Genomic DNA, 26,667 nt, shown 5'->3' with positions numbered 1-26,667 from the left:
TTAAACTATCTGGACCAATTGTTCCAATTATTAATTCTTCGATATTTGCTTTTAATTTAGCCACATCAAGTTTTGGAGTAGTTACCCTAACTTCAGGACTCCCTACATCTGAAATAGCACCCATTGGTGTTTTTGGAGATAAATCTTCATTAAAGGTTAAATCTGGCATTTTCGATCTCGAAGAGTTTATTTCTGATATGTCTGAGTAACATTTTTCAGCAGCTTTTTGAATTTCTGCATTTAAAGGAATAGTTAACCCTGTTTTGTTTGATTCTCTTTGGTCAAATACAGGCTGAACAGGACCAATCGTTACTGGAACTGTCACAGCTTCCATGCTTTTTGTCATTCGTTTAATTAATTCTTCTTTAGATTTAAAATATTCAGCAGAATCAACAGCCTCAACGTTTCTTGTTTCCCTTGCATAGTCTTTTGGAGCTTCTCTTGCTCTTGGGGTCATTGCAAAATGTCTACCTTCATTTCGAACATTATCAAATTCTGGTCTTCTTGGAGTTTCAATAATTTCACAATTATTTGGATAAAGTTTTGGAGTTTCATTAATTGGAGGTGCACTCGGTGAAGTTTCAGTAGAAACCACCGGAGTAGACCATGATCTAGGAGGTCTCAAAGGTTGATTCTTTCTAGCTGTAGTGTATATTTCTTCCATAACTGCATCTTCAGATTCGCTTTCTATAGATTTCCCAGCAGGAGTACCCATGACCATTTCCTGAATTAAATACAATCCTTCACTCATGTTTCCCTGCCTCCACATTCGCAATCTGTCTTCATGAGTTTCTCTTCTCCAAGGTGGAGTTTTAGTAGGTCTTTTGATTCCACTAGCTTCTCTTTGTAACTGATACATCTCATCTTCCCACTCAACTAAAGCTTCAAATTGAGTTGGTCTCGGTTTTGGAATAAGAGCGTTCATTTTCTCTCGTAAATTTCTCAAGACTTTTACATTAAATGAACCATCATCAGGCCAAGTTAAAACACCGTCGTTCTTAGTATAACGTTTCCAGCTATCAAACCATAAAACAGTATGATATCCATATTCACCTTCCATGTACGCTGCAGGTGTTTTATACTTATGAAGTAATTTACCACCTCGCGTTTCAATTTTCTTGTCGGGTGAAAATAAATTTTTAAGTTTCTGAAATAATGTTGGCTTTTTCTCAACATGTTTGAAATGATAACTCATTTTTAAAAGTTAAATTTAATTCGTAAAATCGTTCGTAAAATATTTCCGGGATGTTCCGCAAAGCAACCAATCTGTGCGCGAAACACACCAACAAGCCAATGACAGTTGAGCTACGTCAGTTTCCTGCTCAACGAATAAAAATGGAGTTTTTCTGAAGGACCAATCAGCTTACAGGTCGTCAGAGACTCAAGAGCCAATCAGAGTATAGCTTGTGACGTAGGTCACCCAATCCCAGCGCGGCTCTGTGATGTACACAGCAGCTGCGGTTTCTCGCTTCTCACTCCTAGCGCTTACCCCTCCTTCACAAAATCTTTTCACAGCGCCATTTTAAGGGCACTTTTCAGTGTAAATTAATTCTTTAACAATGACAATAAGGACTCATCTGTTCGTTTCACTATTTAGGATAGTTTACATACATTCAAGTATCCACACTTCGGAATAGTCGGCGCTATTCACACTAAGGATAATTTTCAATCGTCGGTAGAGTAACTCTTACCCCACCCTTCTAACACGTAAAATTATGAACTCGTTTTCCTCTGAACGCACCGCGAAGTGACAGTTCTAAGAGTTCCACTTGAACATAAATTACAAATCAAATTCGCACTTTCACACGGAAAATTCCCTAATTTCAAACACACATGAAATCCGTACAGGACTCTCACCTGTTTATAGAAATCATGCACCGTTAGCGAAATAACGACGTTATCCGTACAGGACTCTAACCTGTTTATAGATATAAAACATGTACCCTTACAGGACTCTAACCTGTTTATAGATAATCATGCACCGACGCTACTCTGCCCTTCATTCGAGCTCGGATATAACTAATACTTTTATCACAGTGAGTTTTATGGAAGGCGCTTTGTCCCTATTCTCATGCTGCTCTAATTTCTTAGAAAACCCTCACTTTACAAGATTCACACCTAGCCCTAACACTGTGCTGCACGGCGACAACACTATGGTACACGGCGATACCTCTTGTGATACTCGGCGATATCACTGCAAACAGAACAGATGACTTGCGTGACTAATTTCTCGCCACACAATCTATACCGGTATAGCTTACAGATAGCACGAAAAACGAACTCAACATGTGTTAAAACATCGATCCTATTTCCATACCATAACACTTTAGTAACCCTTAGCAATCAACATATTACCTTGGTTACCCTTAGCAACCATCAATTTCTGCTACCAGAGAATTGATCCAGCGGCCTATAGAAAATATATCATAAACAACGCTACCCAACTTCATAACCTATAAACAAAATTCTACACTAACTTATGGACCCATTTATAAACATGACATATTTTGGACCTACTGAATCAGGTGGTCAGATTAAACCTATATACACATTATTTACAAACTATATACAATTTTATACATCTGCGGAAGGAATATTGTCATTAGAATAAATCCTAACCATTTAAACGACCACCATTGGCGATGGGATCTAGCTAATAGTAACCTGCACTTCTGAATAACCAAGACCAGCTTGTTTGTCAAAAGTAAGATTTTATTTACTAAATTATGGTATTTCAAATTGTAAATTTATTATTGTAATTTTATTAGCATTAAAGTAAGCATGTTTGAAAAACTTCATAAGAAAAATACATTTTAGTAAGAAATTTAAAGTTTAAGTAAGAATTTAGCAGTTTAGCATTTCTAAAGTCTAAGTCCCTAGCTAAGCTAAATAAATGGAAATTAAAGTAAAGTTCTTTGAGGATTCTTACGTGCTCCACGCAAAGTCCAGCAGCACTTCACCCTCATCGGAAAGTCAGAAAGCAGCAGCCAGCCCATCCCTAAGGGTATGACTTTTTATACCTTTCTATGCTAGCTAAACTAAGCGAAGGAAAGTTTTCAAAAATCCTCGAAGTCCCATTGGTTGAGAGTGACAAGTGACATGTCACCCACAATTCAAAAGTTCCATTAGGTCACGTTTCTTAAAGACCATTGTCTTTTCCGAATGCAACCAGGAGCTTCCTTGGTTTGCAACAATTGTAAATTAATGTTCTCACAGTGTTCATTTCATTTCCGCGGGTGCCAAGTTAGAGTTGACAAAATTGTCTTTTATCACTGACTTCCGACCTTGGCCACGTCCGACAAAATGTTGACAGCATGTCAGATTTGCTTAGTGAATGCAGCTTTGACGAACACTTTTTCAGAATGGGCTTCTCGTGACTTGTGCAGAAGTAAAATTCAGCTTTAGCAAACTCGAGCAAACTAGGCCCAAAAGTAGACAACTTATGCTTTCTAGTAATAAACAAAAACAAGAAAAGTATTAATGTAAGAAATAATGTTGATTCTGTATCCACCCTTGGTTTACTAATTAATTAACCCTCCCGATTAGTCTAATGTTACCTAGAAAATGCAAACAAATAAAGCAGCGTTTATATCTACCAGTCTTCATTAATCCATGAAACTTATGTGCACCTAGAATAGTAGAAATGACATCACATAGACAAGGAAAAGCAAAATAAGCACATGCCTCTTTTAGATTTGCAGCAGTTAGTAATGACAAAAACGAAAACGACAAACTATTTTATTATTTTGCACGAACAAAAAGATGCAACATTTATGCACGTTTATGAGCACACATGTTAGTCCCCCCATGTGTAAAGTTTAATCTAGGTTGTATTAACACGATACATTACAAATTATTAATATTATTATTCATGTTATGGAAATGTGACTTTGCGAGTTTAAACAAAATTTTGTTTTCTATCTCGCTCCATCACTGCCACCAACCTTGTGATCCTGAGCGGGAAGCCAACATCTTGCCGGACCCGCTTTGCGGGTCCCGCAGCGCCCCGCATCTACCGGGAGTTGTTCTCAGTGAGGAGCAGTAGCTGAGAAGTACTTGGGGTGCGTGGGGTTGCCGGCAGGGCTGTGAGCTTCGAAGCAGGGACTCCAGCTACCAGGAGTCCCTGCGAGCCCCATTGGATACACCTGGGCTGCTCTCCCTGCTGGCAGCCCCCCCACCCATCCTCTTTCCTCACTGTTTAAAGGGAGAATCTTTGGCCGCTGCGCGGAAGCGCGCGGGAGCGCGACCGGGAGAAGCCCGGGACAAGGGCGGGACCGTCTGTGGCCGTCCGGGGCCGAAAGAGGCCGGGCTGGGCCACCTCACTGACATTTCCCGCTCTGGTATTTAGCATACTTAGCTTACTAACCGTGTGTATTGTAAGTCATTTTAATATTTATAGTGTTTTTTAGCCTTTTAGAAAGCGTAGGAGGCCCCTCAGTATGTCCTCCTCTATTAGTATTCCTACATTGTTGCCCCCCTCGAACGAAGTAGGGACTGCCACCACTGGTCCCTTGGACACATACTTCAAACGAATATCCCAAGATATTGATAAGGAAATTGCCCTGGCGGAAAGACGTGCAGAATAGAGATTATCCATCGAACTCCTGAAAAACCCTGTTGATAAACGTCCCTCACAAAGTTTCCCGGCATTGGTTACCCCCCTATCATCTATAACACTACCAGCTGTATCAGAAACATTATACCCCTTTCCTCCAACTATTGAGCCATTGGCAGTCTTGTCCTTGGAATATGATATTCCCATTTTTCCTGCAATCGCTCCTAGTAATCCTAATGATCCATCTATTGTACAGCTATGCATGGCCCAATCTAGTGTTTTAACCCAAGTAGTACAATCAAAACCCTGTCCCAAAAGGAAGAGGAGTGCTGCTTCAAAGAAATGTTATGTTTCAAAACCCCCGATAAAAGTTAGAAAAGTGGGAATATCAACACGCCCACAGGATCCCCCTGATAATAGTTCTAGTGGGGTACTGATGGGAGAGGGGGAAGCAGTTATACTAAGTCCAGATCCTGTAGTGATTGCGTCATCTGATACACCACTATCTACTCCACAATTGCTCCTCGAGTTGGAGAGACTAATGCGGTCCCTTGTGACTCCCATAGAGGAACGTGTTAAAAAATTAGCAGATAGATTAAATCACTTTGAGCAGGCCACTCTGGATAATTTTTTCTCCACAAAATCACTAATCAAGTCCCATATTAGGAAGGGGGAGAGCAGGAATCTTCAGCAACCTGTTGGGCAGGATGAAAGTGCCCCCACGGTCGATCTTAACTCGCCCGTGGTTAGCACTGTAATTGGGACACAGGGAACGGGACAAAGTCGCAAGACTAACATCGAACTGCCGGCCACTCTAGGTAGTAAGAATGGTGGGAAAACTAAGCTCCCTGACACCATGGCTAAAGGTAGTAAGGAGTGTTCCAAAAATGTTATCCCTTTGAACAACAGTACCTTGAAATCTTGTCCTGGTCATGTAGCCGGTGATAGCAGCGGCTCTAGAATAAATAATGCTGAAATGAATAATTCCAAGGCTCCCCAGGTACCACAAAACGTTCTAATACCCCGCCCTGTTGCTCAAGACAAAAGCCGTCCCATACTCCCTGTGACAAAGTCCCAACCCAGGATACCCCCTATAAATCTCACCCCAGATTCTTACCCTTATGTGGCCGTCCTTACCAATGTTCCAGCTTTATTGGTAGGCCAAAGAGAAAGCTTCCAGATGTTGAAAAACAAAGTTATGCACTGGCTAAGGGTTAATAGACCATTGCCTGGGGAAGTTGATGGTCTGATTATCGGGGTAAGAAGGGTCAATTGGATAGGTTGCACTCCCAAAAATTTGGGGGGGAATGCATTATTATCAACTTCCAAGACCCAAGGGTTGTAGGTTGGATTACGAGGGCAGGCTGGGGCACTAGTAGTGGTGGGATTGGTATTGTGGATCTCACCTTTTTCTACCCAAGACCAATTGGTGCCCAATCTGGTGTGAATACCGAATTAGGTAATTTAAGTCGTTTATCACTGACGGGGTTTGTTCCCCACACCGTGCCCTTGTCAAGACCAAATCTTTACAACGGCCCAACCTACAATTCCCAGGATGGGGCAAAAGACCTGGGTTGGGGTTGTTGACGAAGGTTGAATGATCCCCTGGATATCGGGGGAAATGTGACAAGGGGGGATTTATATGGGAACTTTATTGTGCCAACCTTGGATATAAAGGTGTATCCAACAGAAGTGATTATTGATAGGGAGGTTGTGAACCTGAAGAGAAGCAGTGGGGCATGTATGCAAAGTTCTGAGGGTGAAGACCCGCTTACAATAAGTACGATTGATACCCAGGAAACTAACGCTAATTTTGTGGACATTGCAATTAATCAGGAAATGAACATCGAAAGCCCGAATAATGTTTCCTCCATGTTAGCTCTTGAGGCGGGAATTAGAGATGGCCCTATTCCAGGGAAGTTTTTCTCGTGGAATATTGCGGGGCTAGGTAGTAGGCTATTGTCACAAAATTGGATAGATTTTGTCAAGGGGTTTTATGTCTGTCTATTTCAGGAGACATGGGCCTGTGATCCTATTTTTCTCCCAGGCTACATACATTTTTCCATTCCAGCTAACAAAGGTATTAGGGGTCGACCCATGGGAGGTTTAACAGTTTGGGTAAAGCAAGGTCTACAAATTAAAGTGAGAGTGTTGGACTTGGGTTGCAAGGACATCCAACTGCTAAGAATAGAATCGGATAAGCGGGGAGCGGTAGACATTTACAACATTTATGCTAGGTGTACTAATAATGGGAGCTCCCCTACTCTAGAGGCCCTGTCCACTTACCTTGAATCAAAGTCTCTGGGAAACAGAGTGGTAGTGGCTGGTGATCTCAATAGGACCTTCGAACCGTTGGATAATACGGAAAATCCTTTGGGGCAAGAGGAAGACATCCAATGGGGTGTACCGTCTCTAAATTTGGTTCCGGTTAAACGGTGGACGAAGGATATATTGCTTTTGAATGCTATGTGCCTGGAATATGGGTTGAGGGCCCTAAATGGAAGGACTAGGGGTGACCAGGAAGGTGTCTGTACATTTGACAATGGCTATAACAAAAGTAGAATAGACTATGTTATCTGTAGCCTTTATTTATGGCAAGGGGTATGCGATATGGAAATTGAGGGTAGATTGGAAAGTGATCACAATCCCCTCTGTGTCACCCACAATTGGTGGACGCCAATGTTAGGCAATCCGCAACCCCGAGATGAAGTTCTACTGGTTATGACCAACGATATGCGTAGGCTTAAATGGTCAAGTGTGTTGGCGAATGCAGAATCCATGGCCTACAGAAATTCAGAGTTGGATACTGCAATCGCCGCCATGGAGACAGCAAGCCCCGTAATTCCTGGGTCAAGTGTAGCTACAGACATACACGATACATTTTTTTCCCTTTTAAAATCACATTTTATGAGACCCTCTATGACAAATAGGAAAGCCTTACCTAAACCGGCTAGGTGGTTCAATAAGCAGTGTAGGGCAGCCAGATTGGCCTTGGGTAGAGCAATTAGAAGTAGGGATAGGGTTGAGATTTGTTTAGCCAGGAAACACTACAATGTTACTGTTCGCCAGGCTAAAAAAAAATGGGATGAAGAGTATTGGGATGAATTGTTGGTGGCTTCAGGAGCTAAGGATTCCGGGCAATTCTGGAAAATTGTGAAGTGGGGTAGAGGTGGTAACCCAAATAAACCAGATAATAATGTTGATGAGGCGGCTTGGGTTGAGTATTTCAAACCCCAGTATGCAGGAAATAAGGAATTTTTGACTGTGGAGGCAATTCCAGTTGTGTTTTGTACAGAAAGTTTGTTTTCCCCCAAAGAAGTAGAACTAGTAATCTGTTCTTTACAAGGGGCTAGGGCACCGGGTTTAGATGGAATACCATCAGATGTATTCAAAAATGATAAAGCACGGTGGGCCAGGTATGTGACCCTACTGGGAAATGCTATTGCAATGGGGGCTGCAATCCCTGAAACATGGAAAGGAGCAATAATCATACCCATCCACAAGAAAGGTGATCGGTCGCTCCCGGCTAATTATAGGCCGATAAGTTTGATTGCCACCGTCCAGAAGGTGGTGGGGAAGATGGTGGTAAACAAACTGATGGATTGGGTAGAGGACAATAATGCTTTGTCCCCCTACCAGGCAGATTTCCGACGGGCGACCAGTACAGTAGATCAAATATTTCGCTTCACCATGTTGAGGTGGGGGACGGTATTGCTTGGCGAGGGCAGCCTATATGTCGCCTTCGTCGATTTGCGGGCTGCCTTCGACCTGGTCCCACGAAGTAGGCTATGGATAGTGTTGAGCAGAATGGGTGTCCCGCCCGAGTTGCTCACTTTGATCATGCGGTTGCACGAGTGCAACTTTGCCAAAGTCCGGTGGGGGTTGAATGGGGAATCTTCTGTCGACTTCCCGGTTGAACGGGGGGTACGACAGGGATGCGCAATGGCGCCCTTGCTCTTTTACCTATTTATTAATGGAATTGTGGGTAGGATGCTGGGCGCAAGTGTAGATGCACCTTCGTTAGCGGGCCTCAGGGTTCCGATCCTGATGTTCGCTGACGATACTTTAATATTGTCGAAAACCCCGGCTGGATTGCAGCGTGCCCTAAATATATTTTATGTTTTTTGTATGGTGCATGGCCTTGAAGTTAATGTTGGCAAGACCAAGCTGATGGCTTTTTCGCAAAGGCGTAGACCCCGCCCAAAGATTTCTTTGAACAATAGTGAGCTCGAGGTAGTCAGTGTTTTTACCTATCTTGGGGTCGAGATATCTAGCAAGCCAGATTGGTCTCACCATATAGGAAAGGCGGTACTGAGGCATCAGCAGGTCTCAGGGGCTCTTCGGGTGGAGCACATAAAATCAAAGACCAAGCCCATAAAACCGGTTCTTCTTGTATATGATGCCAAAGCTATAGGGTCAGCCCTATATGGGACAGAAGTTTGGGGTTTTGGGAGGCTTCTTCCTTTGCAAACATCAGAGAATAGGTTCTTAAGGGGAATTACGGGGCTTCCCCAGAGCGCGCCATTAATCCCGCTCGGTCGCGATCTAGGGAGGAGATCTGTTAGTGACCGAGCTCGTTTACAACCTATTCTTTATTGGAGACGCCTCTGGACCACCCCTGAGATCCGGCATTATGCCGACGGGTTTCTAGCCCTAATTAAAGCTGACACCTTTCACAAAATACCATGGCTGAAAAAACTCAGGGCTGCTTTGGGCGAGCTTGGCCTCCTTAATCTCTGGGATAATCCACCTGGGGAAGTATTTCCTAATAAAAACACTATTAAAACTTTGTATTGGGAGTACATAGACGGAAGACTCTGGAGAAGTACAAAATTTGATACAATGGGGGGGAGGTTTCTGGAAATTAAAATGAGTCCTGTATTAGAACTTTATTGGGACAGTATTACTGTCCCAATGGACAGGAAGTTATTTTTCCAGCTAAGGTCTGGCTCACTTCCCCTGAGATCCTTGACGGGTAGATGGCGGAGCTCGAATACTTCATGCTGCCCGGTGTGTGGTGCAACTAATGAAAGTATAGGCCAGTTTTTATTTCTGTATGAGGTATATGTTATCCCGAGGAGAGTATAGCTGGCCCCAATTTGCCGAAACCTTGGGGTATCTAGTGGGGTTGAAGGCCTAAGAATCATTTGTACCACCACTGATATGCCTATTGTACTGGGAACAGCTAAGTATTTGGGGTGGGCATGGTCCATTAGGCGGAGGGCTATATGTGTTAATCCAAATTGATATTTGTTTTAAAGACCAAACAACTTTTTTATTGTTAAAGCTTGCACAACTGTTTTAAATACATTGTATGTATGAATACTGATTTTAACAAATATGTATCTTTATATGTACATTTGTGCTTTTATGAGTATATATCTCGAATAAAGCTTTACAACAACAACTAAAAAAGCTAAATGTCAGTTTAGGGTTGCAGCATCCATTGTGCATTGTAGCAGGGTTAGCTGTTCCATCGAAAAGCACTGGGATACACTATTAAATTCAATAGTATTATCTCCTCCTAGGATATTGTTACAAAGTTAATTCTTGAGCTTGTTAAAATATTTAGTACAGTCCACACCCCTGGAAATGCCAGATTTGTAATATCTATTTTAGAAAATAGAGTTTTAGAAAGTCAACTTTTGCCTGCCTAAAGCCTTTAAAAGCTTATCTGCATCTTCCAACTGTCACCCAGAAGCTGAATAACCCCCTTCATGAGATGTGAATTTGCTAGTAGAGCTGAGACAAAGTGAAGGTTCTCTGTACCTTCTGCAGGAGAACTTGATTAACTTCAAAAAGGTATATCCTGCACAGGCAAATACATGACACCTGGGCCCTCTTTTGTCCACTTAGTCAGCAAGGCACCAGTAACAGTGGCATGGTTGCTGCCCACAAAACTGCTTTGAAGTGACTACAGGGGAGGGGTTGGTAATTTCCTGTGAATTGTTGGCAGGGTTGTTCCTGTTGGAGCATGGTCAAGACTGATATGCATATATCTGGGTCCATGCCCAGGTAGCATGGTGGGTAAAAAACAATAGACTGGGATGCTGCTCAGACCAATTGCCAGTGGCTGAGATTAAATCAAGGATTCCATCCATCACCTGGTTGTTTTTTGAATTGACAGTCTAAGTGCGACAGGTATGACAAGACATGGGTTTCGTGCTCAATGTGCCACTGGAACCAATATATACCTGCCCCAACATCATGTGAGAAGGAATCATGCGAGAAGGGTTACCACAGCAGAAGCCATCATCTGCCTCACGGTCAAGATCTCAGCCCCCGGTACTCTCACCACCCGAGAACAGACTCAGCAGCCAGCAGAAATGGAGAGACACACAACAGCACCAGCGTCAGCAGCCACAAAGCACATGGAGACAAACAAGGACTCAAGTAATGGGCTCGGCTATGACTACTCAGGCAAGAAAACTGGCCCACATAGAGACACAGTGTACACCACTGGACATTCGGCCCCACTCATCAATGAATGCCAGAGCCGGCAGCACACAGCCCAGATAGAACGGAACCCCCTGCACTCCCACGAGCTGGCATGCCCCAGGACGATCATAATCAAGACTAATCAAGAGATAGCAACATCGAGATCGCCTGGTAAGGGGGCGATATTCCATCCAAAGGAAGCAACTCACCTTACCGCAGAACACAGAACAGGGGAGTTTGTCAACGAGCCATCCTAACCAACACAATCACAGAGCATTATGCAGCTGGAAACAAACTCTATGTTTTTTAAGTCTGTGTACATTTGTAAACGGTATCAAGATACTCTGAACAGAGGGAATATCTTAAGGCTGCTGCAAGCAATCCCAATCCTTGCTGACCTAACCTCAACTGACTTACTCTCAATAGAGTTCATCCACCATGCAAACCCCTCGATGCCTGAGATCACCAAGGCCACATGGACAACATACACAGTCGCCCAGAGAGTACTGGCAGAATATTGTATTTTTAAAGCTTGGGGGAATTGACATTGCCCCTCACCAAAACCCAGGATACTGGTCACCCCTACTCGCACCAATCCCAAGGACCATACTTACAAATCTACAAGGGTACATTAACTCAGTGCTCAGACTGGCCTTGGGACAATCACCCCAATGCAGGGCCAATGCTATGGCGAATCCACAAGATAGACCCTAGGCAGTACCCGCACCTCAAATAGACAGCCAAGTCTTGGACTAATCACTAGAACCATAACCACCATTTCGGAAACACAAAGACGGTGCCTAGAGAACGAGGGTGTCCTGTGACTCAAGGACCTCACACTCCACCTATGCTCTTGGAACCTTAATGGCCTATTAACAAAAATCTTGGACAAGAATTCCTACTGTATCTAAATACATTTGATATAATCGTGTTGCAGGAAACATGGCTTGCTGACCCACACTACTTACAAGGCTTTATGTGCTTTGCCCCACCGGCCATAAAGTGTGGCACTGATCAGGTGGACTCTCAACCTAAGTTTCCAAGACCAGCATAACATCAGCAATGTTAGTTGGCTCTACTTCGGCAGGCACCATAGAAGTCAAGAGCACCATATCCCAATGGGGAGGACAAGATGAGGCGGTGCTAGTCAACACATATATCCATCCAAAACATAAAGTCAAGGACTCAGAAAACAAGTTTCATAACAGAGATGGATACCCCAAATGTCATTCTTTCTGAGGACTTACACCAGTACCTTTTTGGCTCGTCAGTGAGCAATGAGGCCAGAACCCAAACCTCACTCTACAACATCCCGACTCAATGCACACCACTACACAGAAGTAAGAGCCATAAGAACAATCGCCTTCTGGAAGACCTAGAGCATCTCAACCTTAGAGCTCTCAACAGAAGATTCCCAGGAGACCCCCCCTCCCCATGCCATCTCACTACTCCTCTTTAACGTGCTCCATATTGGACTGTACATTTGTGAGCCTTTCACTGTCCCCATACATCCATGGATCTACAATGGGGGACAAAGGAGACAGTGATCCCTGACCACAAGAAGCTCTGTTAATAACAACTGCACCCTTTTCCATCCACAGAAAAGTGGCCTTAGGCACTAGTTACACCTCAAACGTTAGAAGGATCAAATGTGCAGTGTCAAAGGTGGAGTCCCTATCAACAGCAGCAGTAGACCTCTTTCAGTCACGAGCAATAGACACAAGGGATCACTTAACCAACTAGGAACACTTTATTGCTACACTTCTAAATCTCCATACCTCGCCTTCCGAAAAACATCACCACCAGGCACTCAGTCGGGTAAACAGGATCCCGAAAGCTCAAAGGGTCCAACTAAAACTCCTCAAAGAATCTGTAAACAGCACTCTAAGATCTCTGAGAAGACAGCCAGGGGCCTCGAGCCTTTGACTCCTCCTGCAACAACAAAAAACACGCTTCAAAAACTGAAATGGGTAATTAACATAGAGCAAGAAGAAGGATCTTGGGCAAGGCTCCAGCATGACACAAACCACAATGACAGCACCCGCTTTTGGAAATCGGGAAACACCATAATTCACTCTCATCATGGGGACATCTCGTCACACATTTCAGAAGAAACCTGAGCAATATTTTCAAACAAGCATTTCAATTATCAAATTGGGGGTGACCAAACAATTAATTTAAAACGTCTTTCATCAAGGGATCACCAAGGTGCTGACCTAAAGGAGGCAGCCGGGTTAACCATGTCTGCTAACAATCACACATATGAGCACGAGGCCTGTGCCTCTATGACACTCTCAATAAAGAAGCAGATTGCCAATAGGAGAAGAGAAGGGGTGCTGGGCCTGAATGGTGTTCCACCAACACTGTTCACACAGAAGGCGGCTGATTTGGGCAAATATCTTGCAATCCCTCTTCTCTGAAGTCAGATTAGTAAACAGAATACCGGAGTCATGGAAGGGCTCGACAATTGTACCAATCCATAAAAGTGGTGACAAGGCCTTGCCGGGCAATGACCGCCTAGTGGCACAGATCGATAATGAGGCAAAATACTTTCCGGGCACCGTACTAGAGGACCTGTCAGCCTGGGCAGGCACAAACAAGATAATACCTTTAAATCAGACTGGTTTCTGTAAAACATCAGGTACAACAACGAATATCCTTGCAATTTCACTACTAATCAACACAGGCAAAACTGCCAACCATCCATTACATTTATGCTTCATCGACTTCAGTGCTGCCTTTGATAATGTCAAGAGAGGAAGATTGTGGGGACAGCTGGCATGTTGGGGAATTCCACAAACTGTCCTCAACATCTTGCAATTTCTCCACACAAACACCTGGGTCCAGGTGAAACTGTGTGGGGGCTTTCACCTCTCTAGAAGAGTGTCAACAACTAAAGACCTGAAGCAGGGTTGCGTGCTCGCACCCACCCTTTTCAATGTATTCATGGTCGAGACCTTGCTCCACCACTACTACCCAAAATTCTTTACCTATTTATTAATATACCTATAGTCCTGCCACAGCATTTTTTCAAAACACTAAGGGCAAATATGATAGCATTGGCATGGATGGGGAAACAAACAAGGATCAGTTGGGACATGTTTACACTCCCATATGCTCAGTGGAATTTTATTGCACTACATTTTCAATTAAAGCATCTGTGGGCCTAAGCCCATTATGCTCATTACTGGTATCATGCCCATGGATACAAACCACATGCTGCAGTTGAGCATGATGATGCCCAACCCATCCCGCTCAAAGCCAAACTCCAACACAGACATGTGAATGTGTCTCTACAACGGAGAACAATACTATTCACTGCACTACGAGGGCTTGGCAGACACATGAGGCATGCGCAAAAAAGGAATCTATCTTTGCTGCCACACTTCTCCTACGGTTCCATCAAACCATATTGATCACACAGGAGTATAGAGCACAGACATCCTTGAGAAGGCAGGGTTGAAATCTATGGGTGATGCTTACCCTGGAGGGACTTTCTTTGCTCTGGTTGACATCTCATACAGGCGACAACCTACTCTGATGTTGAAATTCACATACTATCGCCTTCGGGCCACCATGCGACAGCTATAACCCCAATTCCCTGGGGAACCCCTGATACTCTGTGCACTACAAACCATACTTACTATCACTATGAATAGGAACCTCCCTACTAGCACATTATTCACTTTAAGTATGTACAGCAAATGTATTATACACCTGTCAAACTTTTTTAATATGGTCTGATGGAGGATACAAACTATTTGAGATTTTGAGCATCGGATGAATATTTTCTGTATATAGCTTGATTATGCACTTCCATCCGGCACTTTTGTTCAGAAATTACGAAAGCCCTGGCGGACATGGCAATAGAGCTGGTAAGGTGTCTGTTTGAACTTGTCAAGGGCTTGCAACCAGCAAATCGTAATCTGGTATCAGTGGCTCTATTACTGGCAAAAAGGATAGTGGCTATGCATTGGGGCAAACAAGCTGCACCAACTGTGCAACTGTGGCTATCAGACATCGTATATTGCAGGGAACAACTGGAACTATTTGCAGACGATTTAGCAATGCCCTTGAGTCCCAAGGACTCTTGGGGCCTCCTTACTTGTGGAAACTAGCTGCAATCGCTGTTAGCCTCAGATGAAGCCATTTTGTTTCTGGCAGCCATTTTACTTAGCCACGTGCTCGCCTTGTGCTTTCTCCCTCTTCACTATTGCCTGCCCTTGTATTCTGCTTAAGTCATCAGTTCCAGTTAACTCCTTCAGTACTGAGCCAGAGCACTGCACATGCTCAGAAAGACCTACCTGGTAGAATGCACCAGCTCTTAGTGTATAACTGTCAGGCTATTTTAACTGATGTCAGCAACTATGTTACTCCTCCTACTTTGTTGACTAAGTATTTTCAGTTAGTCCTCATATGTGCAATAGCTATTTGTGTGCACACTTGGACTGCCTCTTTTTGAGTCTTCATGTTAACTCAGCAATAAACTGGCCATAAAAGGCCCTTGGTTTCTGTACTCTTTGGACTGTCTCATACAGTGGCCTGAGGGTACTGTATTGACGAAGTCTCCCTCATGTGAGGTTAATAATATTGTTATTTTGATATTCCAGCTTCCGTGACAATCTCTTCTTTGTTGGTTTAAGGACCAGGTGCATCAGTGAACCCCTTAAAAGGTTTTTTCTTTCTACATACTGCCTACCTACAGACAGTCCTGAAAGTGTCTTAGAGGCTCAGTTTGAACGGGTAATGAGTTTCACAGGGCTGTATGACTGGAACGTCTGTACTTGTGGTAACGATACTGAACAGATACTGTGCTTCATCTTAAAGTATATAGCACACATTGGCATTATGCTGATGTATTTCTTGTATATGATGCAAAAAACGATTCTATATATTTTTGTAACTATTTCCTTTTTGCTTTACCAAATCTCCAATGGGAAACAGAGCCAGAGAAGAAATTCAGTTGTAGTCTCAATTTTGTTGCCACTTGTAACTATTCCGCTCTTCCCCAGTCCAATATACTAACATTCTGCCTCATCAGATTGCCACATGACAGAGCAGAGGAGTACATTTTTTAGACCTGTTATGCCAGCGTTCAGTGGGAAGTGCACATCTATTGTAGGATTAGAACACATTGCTCACCGAATTACACTCTTCTAAGAGAGAAGATCCACCTCCTGTGGTCCCAGCTGCTAAGGAGCTTTGGTCTACAAGAAGATCAAACATCTTTCTTGGCTTACATATATAAATGCACTACTGGTGAATCCCTCACTCATGTGGCTGTGTGACGCCTTGCTAACAGTGCAGTCTATTGGGCAATTTCAATATGTAGATAACAAAATTGTACCCTGTTGGACAGTGTGGCAATCACAGTGCCCAACAGGTTTACAGTTATAGATGTTGCAACTTAGTGTAGTTCTAATGGACAAATATCTCAGTCCTGTTTCAAAATCAGTGTGCTTCTACAGTTCATGGGAGCATCTGTATGCTGAGTTAATTTTAGTGAGATCATTTCCTGAGTTTCATTAAACCACTGGAATAATCAATCCAGACCAGTTATGATGATCACAGAGGATACCTGATGTAAACGTGCAGTCCTGCCACACAGGATATCAGTGTCGAACAGAGATTGGCAGCTGAAATTCCTGTAGTGTGCCAGGTGCTATATATGGTGGATATAAAGACAAGGAAAACGTCTGCTCCTCAGGGTGAGGGCCTGTGGAGCTGGTTTAGTCATCTGCTGCAGAATGCACTATCCATTCCACAGGATTAATGAATCTATTCTCTATGGATAAACACGTTCCTACTGCCAAGAAGAGTTTGGGGACAAATCATTTGTCACTGGCGTAGGCTAGAGTTCAAACTCTACATCCATCATCAGTCTAATAAGAGGAACTGGAATTTTGATTCTCTTTTTCCTGTTGGCCCACAAAGCGAGTCAGCAACGACAGTCAAGTGAAAACTTCATCCATGGATTAGGACCTAGACAGGGGGCAGAATTTAGGAAAACAGATGAGAGTGATTGGATGTGCTTCCTCACATGACCAGATTCTCCACCAACCAAAGTGTAGTTATTTAACTTCAAAGAACACATATAGCGCATAACAATACTCTTATGGATACCATTATGCCGAAATGCAGGAGGTAGCAGAAGTAACATCACGCTCCCTTTGACCCCCCCCCATAACATTAATGAGTTGACAGTATCGCCCCATGGTTTCAACTGCATGACTCCTATTTGATGTGGATGAGGTTAGTCAAACCGCAAGTTGTAGGTATGATAGAAAGATTAAAAAGTGCTTAGTGTTCCTATAGCTGCCTTCATGACTCATGCAACCTGGAGCAAAGGCAGAGCCAAGGGTACCAAAGGAAAAGACTGGAGTACCTGTAGCTACCCATGATCACTCCAAAAAGATGTCCCATTCTAGATCAACCACAGCATGGTATGTTACAACAGAGGAGTCCCTTTAATGTTATTTCAATCTACCTCTGTCCTCACTTGGATTTTGGGCATCCCAGTCATTGGTAGGGTAGCAGTAGCACTCTGCTTCTTCCAAATCCTTTCTTTTTATAAATGGTTATCTAAGGATTTACACCATATACCTGGAAACAGATTGTCTTTTTCACTGGTGCCACACACATCATTTTCTTACCGTAGGCATATTGGCGAATTGCGTCAGTGCTGTTTCTTTATCCATACCTTCTTCATAGCCTGGGAATTCCATCAACGTCTGCACAATAAAAAAAGAAGTGAATACTTTGGTATACATTAATCAAATAATTCTAAGCATAATCAATGACTTTAGTTTAATTTAGGCAAGATAAAATCACTAAATGTCGGGAGAGCCCAGTCCCTGCAATCACTAAATTGCTTTAATTAAGCTATTGACAGTTATACTTTATAACTTTCCTGACATATCTGAGTGAATGGCTAGCGTAGTTCATCCCAGCCGAAGCTAATTGTAGAAGTCGAGGTATGAAAAAGAAAATTATGAGATGAACTTATCATAATAATATATGGTGGTTTTTCCAAACATTTGTTGTGGGACACAGTCGTACTTACTCAGGAACTTAACTTTGCACAGATGTGAGAAAGCAATAGGCCTCCTCTGTTTACCTCACAGCACCAAGCTTATTTATAAAGGCTAGTGCGCTATCTTGGTGATGTGGTGTGTCAAATTGTCGCTTGAAATAAATATTCAAATGTCTAAAACTAAAGCCAAGTAGGTTGCCCTGCACACAACAAAGAGTTATGGAGCTTATTTACAATGCCTTGCTGCAGTTGGTGCATCACTTTTAACATGGAAAAAAGTGACACACCAGTGGCGCAAGGTGCTTGTAAATAAACCCCTATATTTTTTGGAAAGGGGGGGCTTACTTATGAAGGCCTTATGCCGCCGGTACGTCACACCGGCGGCGCAAGGCCTTGATAAATAAGGCCCTGGTGCTTTTGCACCCACTGTCTTTATGCCCGTTATATATCCATTTGTTATCACACCCCTAGCCCTTTTCTCTCTTCACTTAGAGGGAACAGACACCAACAACAGGCTGTTTAGGACCAGGACTATGGACCACAAGTACAAGAGTCACTTTGGTGAGTTACCCAGCTGCATTCCATGCAGGTAACAGCGGTGGGGCGGTGAAGCCGCGTGGTAGTGGATTTCGAGGGCCAACATAGACGGAAAATTAAATAAATAATGAATTTTCCCTCACCGCCCCACCACTGTTACCTGCAAGGACCGCGGCTGGAGTTACCCGTATGGTGAGTTACCCATATGTGCGAAATTATGTGCAGTTTCACTCATCTGGACTCACGAGAGGGTGCATGTCAGGATGATGTGTTACTCCTGATCAGAAGAGCATGTAACGATGCAGAGTGTGCAAGCGCTGCTTGGACCTACTCCTCACTCCTCAGGTAGCCATACTTTGTGGAACACCAGAGTTAAGGAAAAAAATCTACATGTCCCATGGACCCACAGGACTCACAAGAGTTTTCAATGGTGGTGGCTATCTTCAATGCCTAAAGTATAAGTTCCTTATGTTTCATAGCGCCATTGGTAGACAATTATGATACATAGGTCCTGTGGCCAGGGTTTCTGTTGTGAACCAGGATATCTGTTCTTCTATGAATTTAAACAAACACATCTTGCATCACGTTAACAAGGATATAGAATTGTACTTGTTTTTTTTACCAAGCAGTCATCCACTAAGTATTACAAACTCTGCGGGACTTACTTGTTTATTTAGTTAGAAATTTATAGAGCTTGTAGCTACCTCCCCCGGAGGTGTCCCGGCGCTAAGACAGACGAATCACACAAAGGCATTCTGAAGAATTTGGATTGAAGAGCTCACCTGAAGGCTGATTCTTGTTCCGTTAGTCGGAGAGGGAGAGGCATGGCATTCCAGAATTTTGCGGTGCTCACCACGAATGCTCTGCTGCCAACCCTGGCTTCATGAAAGCAGAGAATAGTGAGAAAATTCAAGCAGTTTGACCGCATGGCCGGGTCGTGTTGGTAGTGTTGCAGTCTGACTCTCAGTTATGCCGGGCCTTGGACCCTAGTGACTCTGTATGCTAGGGTGAGAGCCTTGAATTCAATTCTCCTACTGACGGGCAGCCAGTGAAGGCTTTTCAGGTGGGGGGAAATGGGGTGATGGTAGGTCACCTTACAGATCAGTCTGGCCGCAGCGTTCTGAATCATCTGCAGTCTGCGGAGCTGGTATGCTGGAAGTCCCAGATAGCGACCATTTGCGTAGTTCAGACGAGATGTGACCAAGGCATGAACTACCGTTCTTCTGCAGTCCAACGGGAGGAAGTGGAGGAACTTCCTCAAAGCTCGCAGTTTCCCAAAGCAAGAGGAGGAGACTTGCTGAATCTGGGACTTAAAAGAGAGATCATTATCAAATATAAACCCCAGATTTCTCACTGACTCCACTGGCTCAGGTGGGGGATTAAGTTCCTGTGGCCACCAGAGCTTAGAAGATGGGGGAGCCCGTTGATTGAAGAAGAGCACCGATTCATAAATACCGAATTTCTTACCGATTCGGTATTCATGAATCGGTAATTCAAATGTAGGTAGAAATTCGGTAACAAATACCGAATTGGTATGATTCGGTATTTACCGATTCTGTAATTACAGAATCGGTATCTGCCATTGATTCCTATGGGCCTTGAAGCCCATAGGATTCAATGGCAGATACCGATTCGGTAATTACCGAATCGGTAAAAATACGAATTTACAAGGGGGACAGGGTGTCACTTTGACACCCTGTTGCACCCCTGTTACTGGCTTGTGTGCCATGTGACACACATACATGCCCTTAGGGCATATCTGTGTGCCACATGGCACAGGTGGCACAGGTGTACATGCACAGATGTGCATGTACACAGGAATTCGTTATTTGCCATGGAATAGTATTCCATGGTAAATAACGATTCGGTAAGGGCCTGTGGCACTGATTACAGTGCCACCTACATATTGATTTACAGAATCGGTAAATTTACCGATTCGGTATTTTACCGACTGTATATTTACCGAATCGGTAACATTACCGATTCTGTAAATCAATGGCCCCCTACATTACAAATCCCAAATACCGGTCGGTAACGGCCGAAATCGGCCGTTACCGACCGGTAATTGCCGAGCTACATCTGGCCCCTTGTAGTGTGTGACCCATCTCTTTAGCAAAGAACGGGGGATATTCTCAAGAACGTGTAATATTTATCACAAAATTAGCTTAACGCAACTCTTCACATCACAGTCTATCACGGGAAAATAATGCTGTGTTAACGTTGTATTCTTAACATGACGGTACCATGCAATAGGCTAATGATAACGCGTCAAATGATTGCGTTAAAATTAACGCAATGCCACAAAAATGTGAAATATGAACACAAAAATCTGTGATAACCAGCGACAGGCCTGCAATTCCCACACGTCATGCGGGAAAATGCACCATAAAAGCAGAACAAAAACTAAGGGGAAAAAAAATAAACTGCGTAGCACCACGGATGCACCCGGACTGAGTGCAGGGGTCAACGCTAACCACACAAGTCCCACACACCAACAGCAAGGAACCTCGGGGTCGGGAAAGGCCAAGGAGAAGAGGAAGAGGAAGACGGGGTTCAGTCCTACCAACAACTGTTCGTCACCTCTACTGTGTCATTGGCAACACAAACGGAAATATGGCTTCCAAAGTAAACAACGTGAATGCAGTCTGAATTTCAAGGAGGTCAAGGGGGAGGTCAAGAGGCGCTGGTATGATGTGAAAAGCCAAACCAAGCACAAACCTGCTGCCAACAGGAAGGCAGCAACGGTGATTGGAGGTGGGAGTCCTGCGCCACAGGAGGAGCTGGAGGAAAGGGTGGCCACAGTCATCATGTGGAGATGGTACAAGGAGTTGGGAGTCTGGACACAGCTCGATAGGACCTGACACAACATCAACAGGATGTGTAACGACCAGGGACTGGGGGTACGGGGGAGATGGGCACAATGGCACACATGCACAACGATGTGTAGCACACTGCACACCCACAATGACCCTGGATCATGTCTCTGATCCCCATGGTACACTGCAGCACACGTACAAACACCAAGTAGTCCACCATCAACCATGTGCCCAAATGGGTCCCACCCCACACATCAACAATCCCACAACCAAAGCATGCACCTGTGCGAAACCCAGCAAAGATGCATATTTGTGAGCCACACTGACAATGCAAGTGACACTACATGACGATCAGCATGGCTGCAGTACAATCATCATGACATTGTGCCTGCTACGACACTGAGGTGGCTGAGTGTGGACCACATCCAGAAAGGAGCAGGTCACATTCTGACACATCCATATGCACAAACAACCCCTGATGTCAACAATACATCTGCAGACAAACAATGCACAAGAGTACAATAACCGTCCACGAGTACAAATGACCCAAGTCTCGAGCATCTCAGCACCGTAAAAGCACAGAAGTCAAAGGTGCACCACCTCAAAGGGATAAGGGGCAGCACAATCCCAGCTACAGGGGCGACTCTCCCACAATGCAGCACACACACACATAGCAATAACAGCACATCAACATTGACGACAATGTGGTACAAAGTGCAACACTTACACTGCAGAGCAGAGAACAGAACTGGGTCCCCTTGTGCATAGCAACTGGCCAATCACATCTGACATAGAGGAAACTGTGAGATGAAAATGTACGTGTACTACCTCACACCCGTCATGTAGCCCAAATGTCCACTGTCCCGCTTCAAATAGTCAGCTCCTCCCAAACAGTCACAATGTACATTGTCATACAGTCTGTATGTAAACTTGAACAATGCACCAACATACATGTCAACACAATGTCCAAATGCATCTCCCCTTCACATTGCAGAGGGACAAACAACACCTCCAGCAGAGCAGACCAGACAACTCATCAGTAATGCTGAAGAGGACCTTCACACCTTTGAAACCGACGCCCTACAACAGCACATGGACATCTTAGGCAACCCATCTCCAGGAACAGGGCAGCCCAGCTGCATCGAGAAGACCCCACCCCCTGCACAGACCACACAGCAGGAAGCACCCACCACCAAGGCTGGCTCCCAGCACCTCACCGAAGCACACATCACATTCCAAGGCCAGGTGTTAGACTAACAGAAGGAGGTGGCCAAACAGGTGCGGGTGGGGTTCGAACTCATGGAAGCCAAACTAGATCACATACTCGGATGTTTAAGTCCCATCCGGGACCACTTACATTCTCCAACAGACACCCACACTGCAACAGAGACACAAGCATTTGCACATTTCCAGTACTGAACCACGCACAGAGCCCCAGGATAATCATTCATACCCCCACGCTAGACCTGTGTACCCCGGCCTAGTCCACTCCTCTTATGTATTGAGTGGGGGACGACAAGGCTACATGTCCAAGGTCCTACCCGCTTCCTGCGGAGACATGGTTGCGTCCGCTGTACACAGCACAATGTAATCTTGTAGGGTCCGGGGCCCTCTTCCATACATTATGACCACACGGACACACTCAGATAATTTGTGGAACTGGCTACGGGCAAGTGCGCCCGGCACCTTTATTGCCAGGGTCACATGTACAGTGACGCCAGTGCTGGATGCTTGTGGGTTGAGGTCAGCCCGAAGGGAGTGGTTGGTGCTGGCAACAACTTGAACAGTGATCACTTTTAAAGTGGAAACAGAAAACACCAGCATTACAGAAACAACTGCGAAGCATCATGGTGGTAGCCGGAGCATGTACAGAGGTCACCCAATATGCAATCAAAAGTGTCCGTGAGTTGCAGTGCACAGAGGTTGGGGTACCAGAAAAGAGCGTGCTCATCTGAATACATTGTCCAGGATTGTGTCCCTCTGGATATTCCTGCTGCAGCTGCAGTTGGGTATGTTACAACTGCATCATATTCCTCATCATCGTCCCAGGTGTTCCACACTGCCTGAGGTGACATTGATGCGTGAGATGTCCACAGCACGACACTCAATAAGAAATGGTCCAAGAGTTGTGGTGAACTGAGTTAGTGGCACCTGAAGAGCTGAGCTGGGTATCAACCAGTACATGATGGCAACCACGACAGGTGTGAGCAACTCTGATAGTCTTGCAGTAAGACTCTTTCGACTCTGGCAGTTGTTGGTTGGAGGTGGTCCTGGTGGTGGTGGCGTGTGCATCCTGCGGAGATACAACGTCCGGGCAGGTCAGGACTTGATTTGATGTGTGAGCCCGGTTGGACCGCAGTTGAGGCCGGAGCCAGTGGACAGTGCAGGGCCACAGACACATGGCGTTGATGATCCCAAGGCCATAGACCCAGAGGCCATCCAATATTCTATCAGACAGGGTCCATGACTTGAGCTGCACAGAGTTAGTGGCCCCGGCGGCACTGCAGCCGGCACAGGCACACCGCCACGGGACGGTGACTTGCGGTGCACTGAGGTAGGGCCATGCGAGCTGAGCGGGACCTTGTCGATGTCCAAAGTGAATGCAGCAGAGGGTTGCGAGGGACAGTAGAAGTTGTCCTTACAGGGCAGAATGCAGAGGGCAGAAACCGGCAGAAACAGGCAAATGGAGGAGTGGAATGCTACAGCCTCACTTTTTACCACCAAATCAGTGTCACCAACATGATGATAAAGACAAACCCCAGGCCATAGACTCAGGAGCCACCAAAGTTCAACCGGAGAGGGTCCATGAATGTCAGGGCACAGAGTCAGTGGCACCGGAGCTGAAAGGGGATGCAGTCTTCGATGAGGCCGGTACAATGACATCAACTCTGCCATAAATAAATCCATATCAGTTCTAAATGTGTGATCTACTCGACCGGAGTTTAGGCCGGAGGCAGAAGTCAGCAGGGTCCCACAGCCACGTGTCGTTGGTTTGTGATACACAGAGTTAGTGACACCAGGGCAGTTGTTGGTAGTGTTCGATCACCTCAGTAACGATGATCTTTTTTTCCTCCAGACTGAAACGCGTCTTCCTCTTATACCTCTCCTTGAGTGCAATGATATGAACTCTGCCATTGAGAAATCATGACTCAGTTCCAAATGTGTGACCTACTGGACCACAGTGTGGACCGAAGGCAGTAGTCAGCAAGGGACCAGACAGTTGTGGTTGGAATGCTATACACAGAGTTGGTGACACCACATCGAAGGGAGTACAGTGATATCAAAGTCCCATTCACATATGAACTCGGCCATGTCAAGACTCAGTTCCAAATGTGTGACCTACTTGACTGTAGTGTAGGCCGTAGGCAGCTAAGCAGTACATCAGCGAGAAAGGAGTACTGTGGGCCTGTGTTGCAGAGGCCGTGATGGTCTGAGGAGGCTGCCAGGGTCGGGCCTCGGGCTTGGAGCTTGCACCAGCACGTGGTGGGCCCTCTTTGACACATGCCAGTGTCGGCAGGTGAGCAGTGTGGCCTGGGTGCGCAGGGGCGGGAAAGACGGGTTCAGGGACCAGCGGTCCAGGGTGCAGCTGGCACACTGGATCGCAGGCAACACCGCTCACGGCATCTGCCTCGTGGTGGGGTGAGAGGCACCGCCCTGGCAGACACGTTGGTCAGTCCGGGCCGGCCCACTCCGCTCACGCTTCCTGGGGGGGGGGACATAACAAGCTACATTTCCACGATCTTCCCCACTGGCTGGTGGGACATGGTTGCGTCCACTGTCCACTACACTCCAAGCACCAGCAGTGCATGTCAACATGGATATGTCTGTGGTCTGCATACTGCAGTCCAGCCAACACATCCACGCCATACTTGGCATTGTGTACATTCTCATTCAGGGGTCACTTGCCTCCTTCGCACATGCCTGGTTCCCACCTCTACCCACGATCTGCTATTGTGTGGCTGAGGTGCCATGCTATTGATGGCTCATGTACATGGCTAGCCCAGGTTACCACAGTAAGTTGGGCTGTCATGTCTGGTGGGTGGGCATGTTGTTTGGCATGTTGTATGTGAGTTTGTAACATGTGCATTCCCAGAGTTGTGAGTTGCATGATTGTGGAGCTGGGGTTTGTGGTGTGTTCATTTGGTACTTACCAACGAGCAAAGCATTTCCGTAGGAGCCATCCTGGAACCGCTGGTTGATGATGGACTTTTGGAAGATGTAGGAATCATGCACACTACCTGGGTAGTTGGCGACAACATTGGTGAAGAGTCCCGGGTGGTCCACTATTGCCTGCACATTGATTGACAGCGTGTGCTTTCTGTAGCGGTAATTGTGTGCAGGGTCGGCAGGGGGCACAAGTAGGACATGTGTGCAGTCAATTGCCTCCAACACATACGGGAAGCCAGCTACGGTGTAGAAGCCTTGCTTGGTCTCCAGCTGTTCCTGCGCAGTGTGGGGGAAGTGAAGATGCTGAGGTTCCAAGCTGATGATGGCATACGAGACAGGTGTGTGGAACTTTGATTGGGCTGGCTGGGAGACTCCTCTGACTCTGGCAGTTGTTGGTCGAAAGGTACCAGAGGCCAACAGGTGCAGCACAGGCAGCAGCTTTGTCTGAGGTTGGATGTTGGTTGTCCGCTGTGTTGGTTCCGTCAGCCTGTGGGCAATGATGGTCAGGATGCGAAGGATGGTTGTCCTTTTGAGCCTGTAGTGGGCAATGACAGGAGTCTGTGAGGCTGGTGCGTTTCCTGAAGGTCCGCTGTCTTGGTCTGTGCTGCCTCTGTGATAGTCTGGGGGGGAGGGGGGAGGGGGACCAGGGGGGGTTGCGGGCCTGGGGGTGGTGGTGGTGGGTGTTGTGTCCCTCTTGGGTGTCCGGGCTGCATGATCAGTGGCTCCATGGCATCTATTGTTCTTCAGGTGTGGCTCTGGCCTGGGCTCCCTTTTCTGGTGCAGGCTGTCGTCCGACTTTACACCAGGTAAGAGCTGGTTATAATTTGCTGCTGCTAACGCGCCTTATCGCCTGTTTTGGGATCCTATTGCCGATCTGGCTGGCTGTTGAGAATGTTGCGGAGTGGTGTTGTCGCGGCTTTTTGCACAGGAATGCCTACTCTGCATCTCATTAGCGATAGTTGCCGGTGTCTTCTGTGGTGCTGATTTTTGCGGCTGCTATCACAGGTAAACTGGTGATATCGGATGTTAGTATCAGCTTGTGAATGGGGCGGTAATTTTATTGCCCCTTTGGCTGTGATAAAGGTCCGATTACTCAGCGATAAATCCTTGAGAATATGCCC

The 26,667-nt window shown here is 45.4% G+C and overlaps 1 protein-coding gene across 6 annotated transcripts in view; it reads right to left on the bottom strand.

Annotated features, from left to right (window-relative positions):
- The window catches only part of LOC144799803 (fatty acyl-CoA hydrolase precursor, medium chain-like), a 447,680-nt gene that overhangs the window by 75,568 nt on the left and 345,445 nt on the right, over nt 1–26,667 (bottom strand). For all 6 annotated transcript variants that reach the window (XR_013603879.1, XR_013603877.1, XR_013603878.1 and 3 more), the window contains exon 10: nt 17,647–17,724. Coding sequence is in view for 3 of the 6 variants with exons in the window: in XM_078671374.1 (XP_078527500.1) it covers nt 17,647–17,724 (78 nt within the window). In the remaining 3 variants the exon portion in view is untranslated. The remainder of the gene's footprint in view (nt 1–17,646; nt 17,725–26,667) is intronic.

This window comes from Lissotriton helveticus, chromosome 12, assembly GCF_964261635.1.
Source record: "Lissotriton helveticus chromosome 12, aLisHel1.1, whole genome shotgun sequence".
NCBI lineage: Eukaryota > Metazoa > Chordata > Amphibia > Caudata > Salamandridae > Lissotriton > Lissotriton helveticus.
The sequence above is the reverse complement of the archived record's forward strand: the minus strand, read 5'-3'. Positions and strand labels throughout refer to the sequence as shown.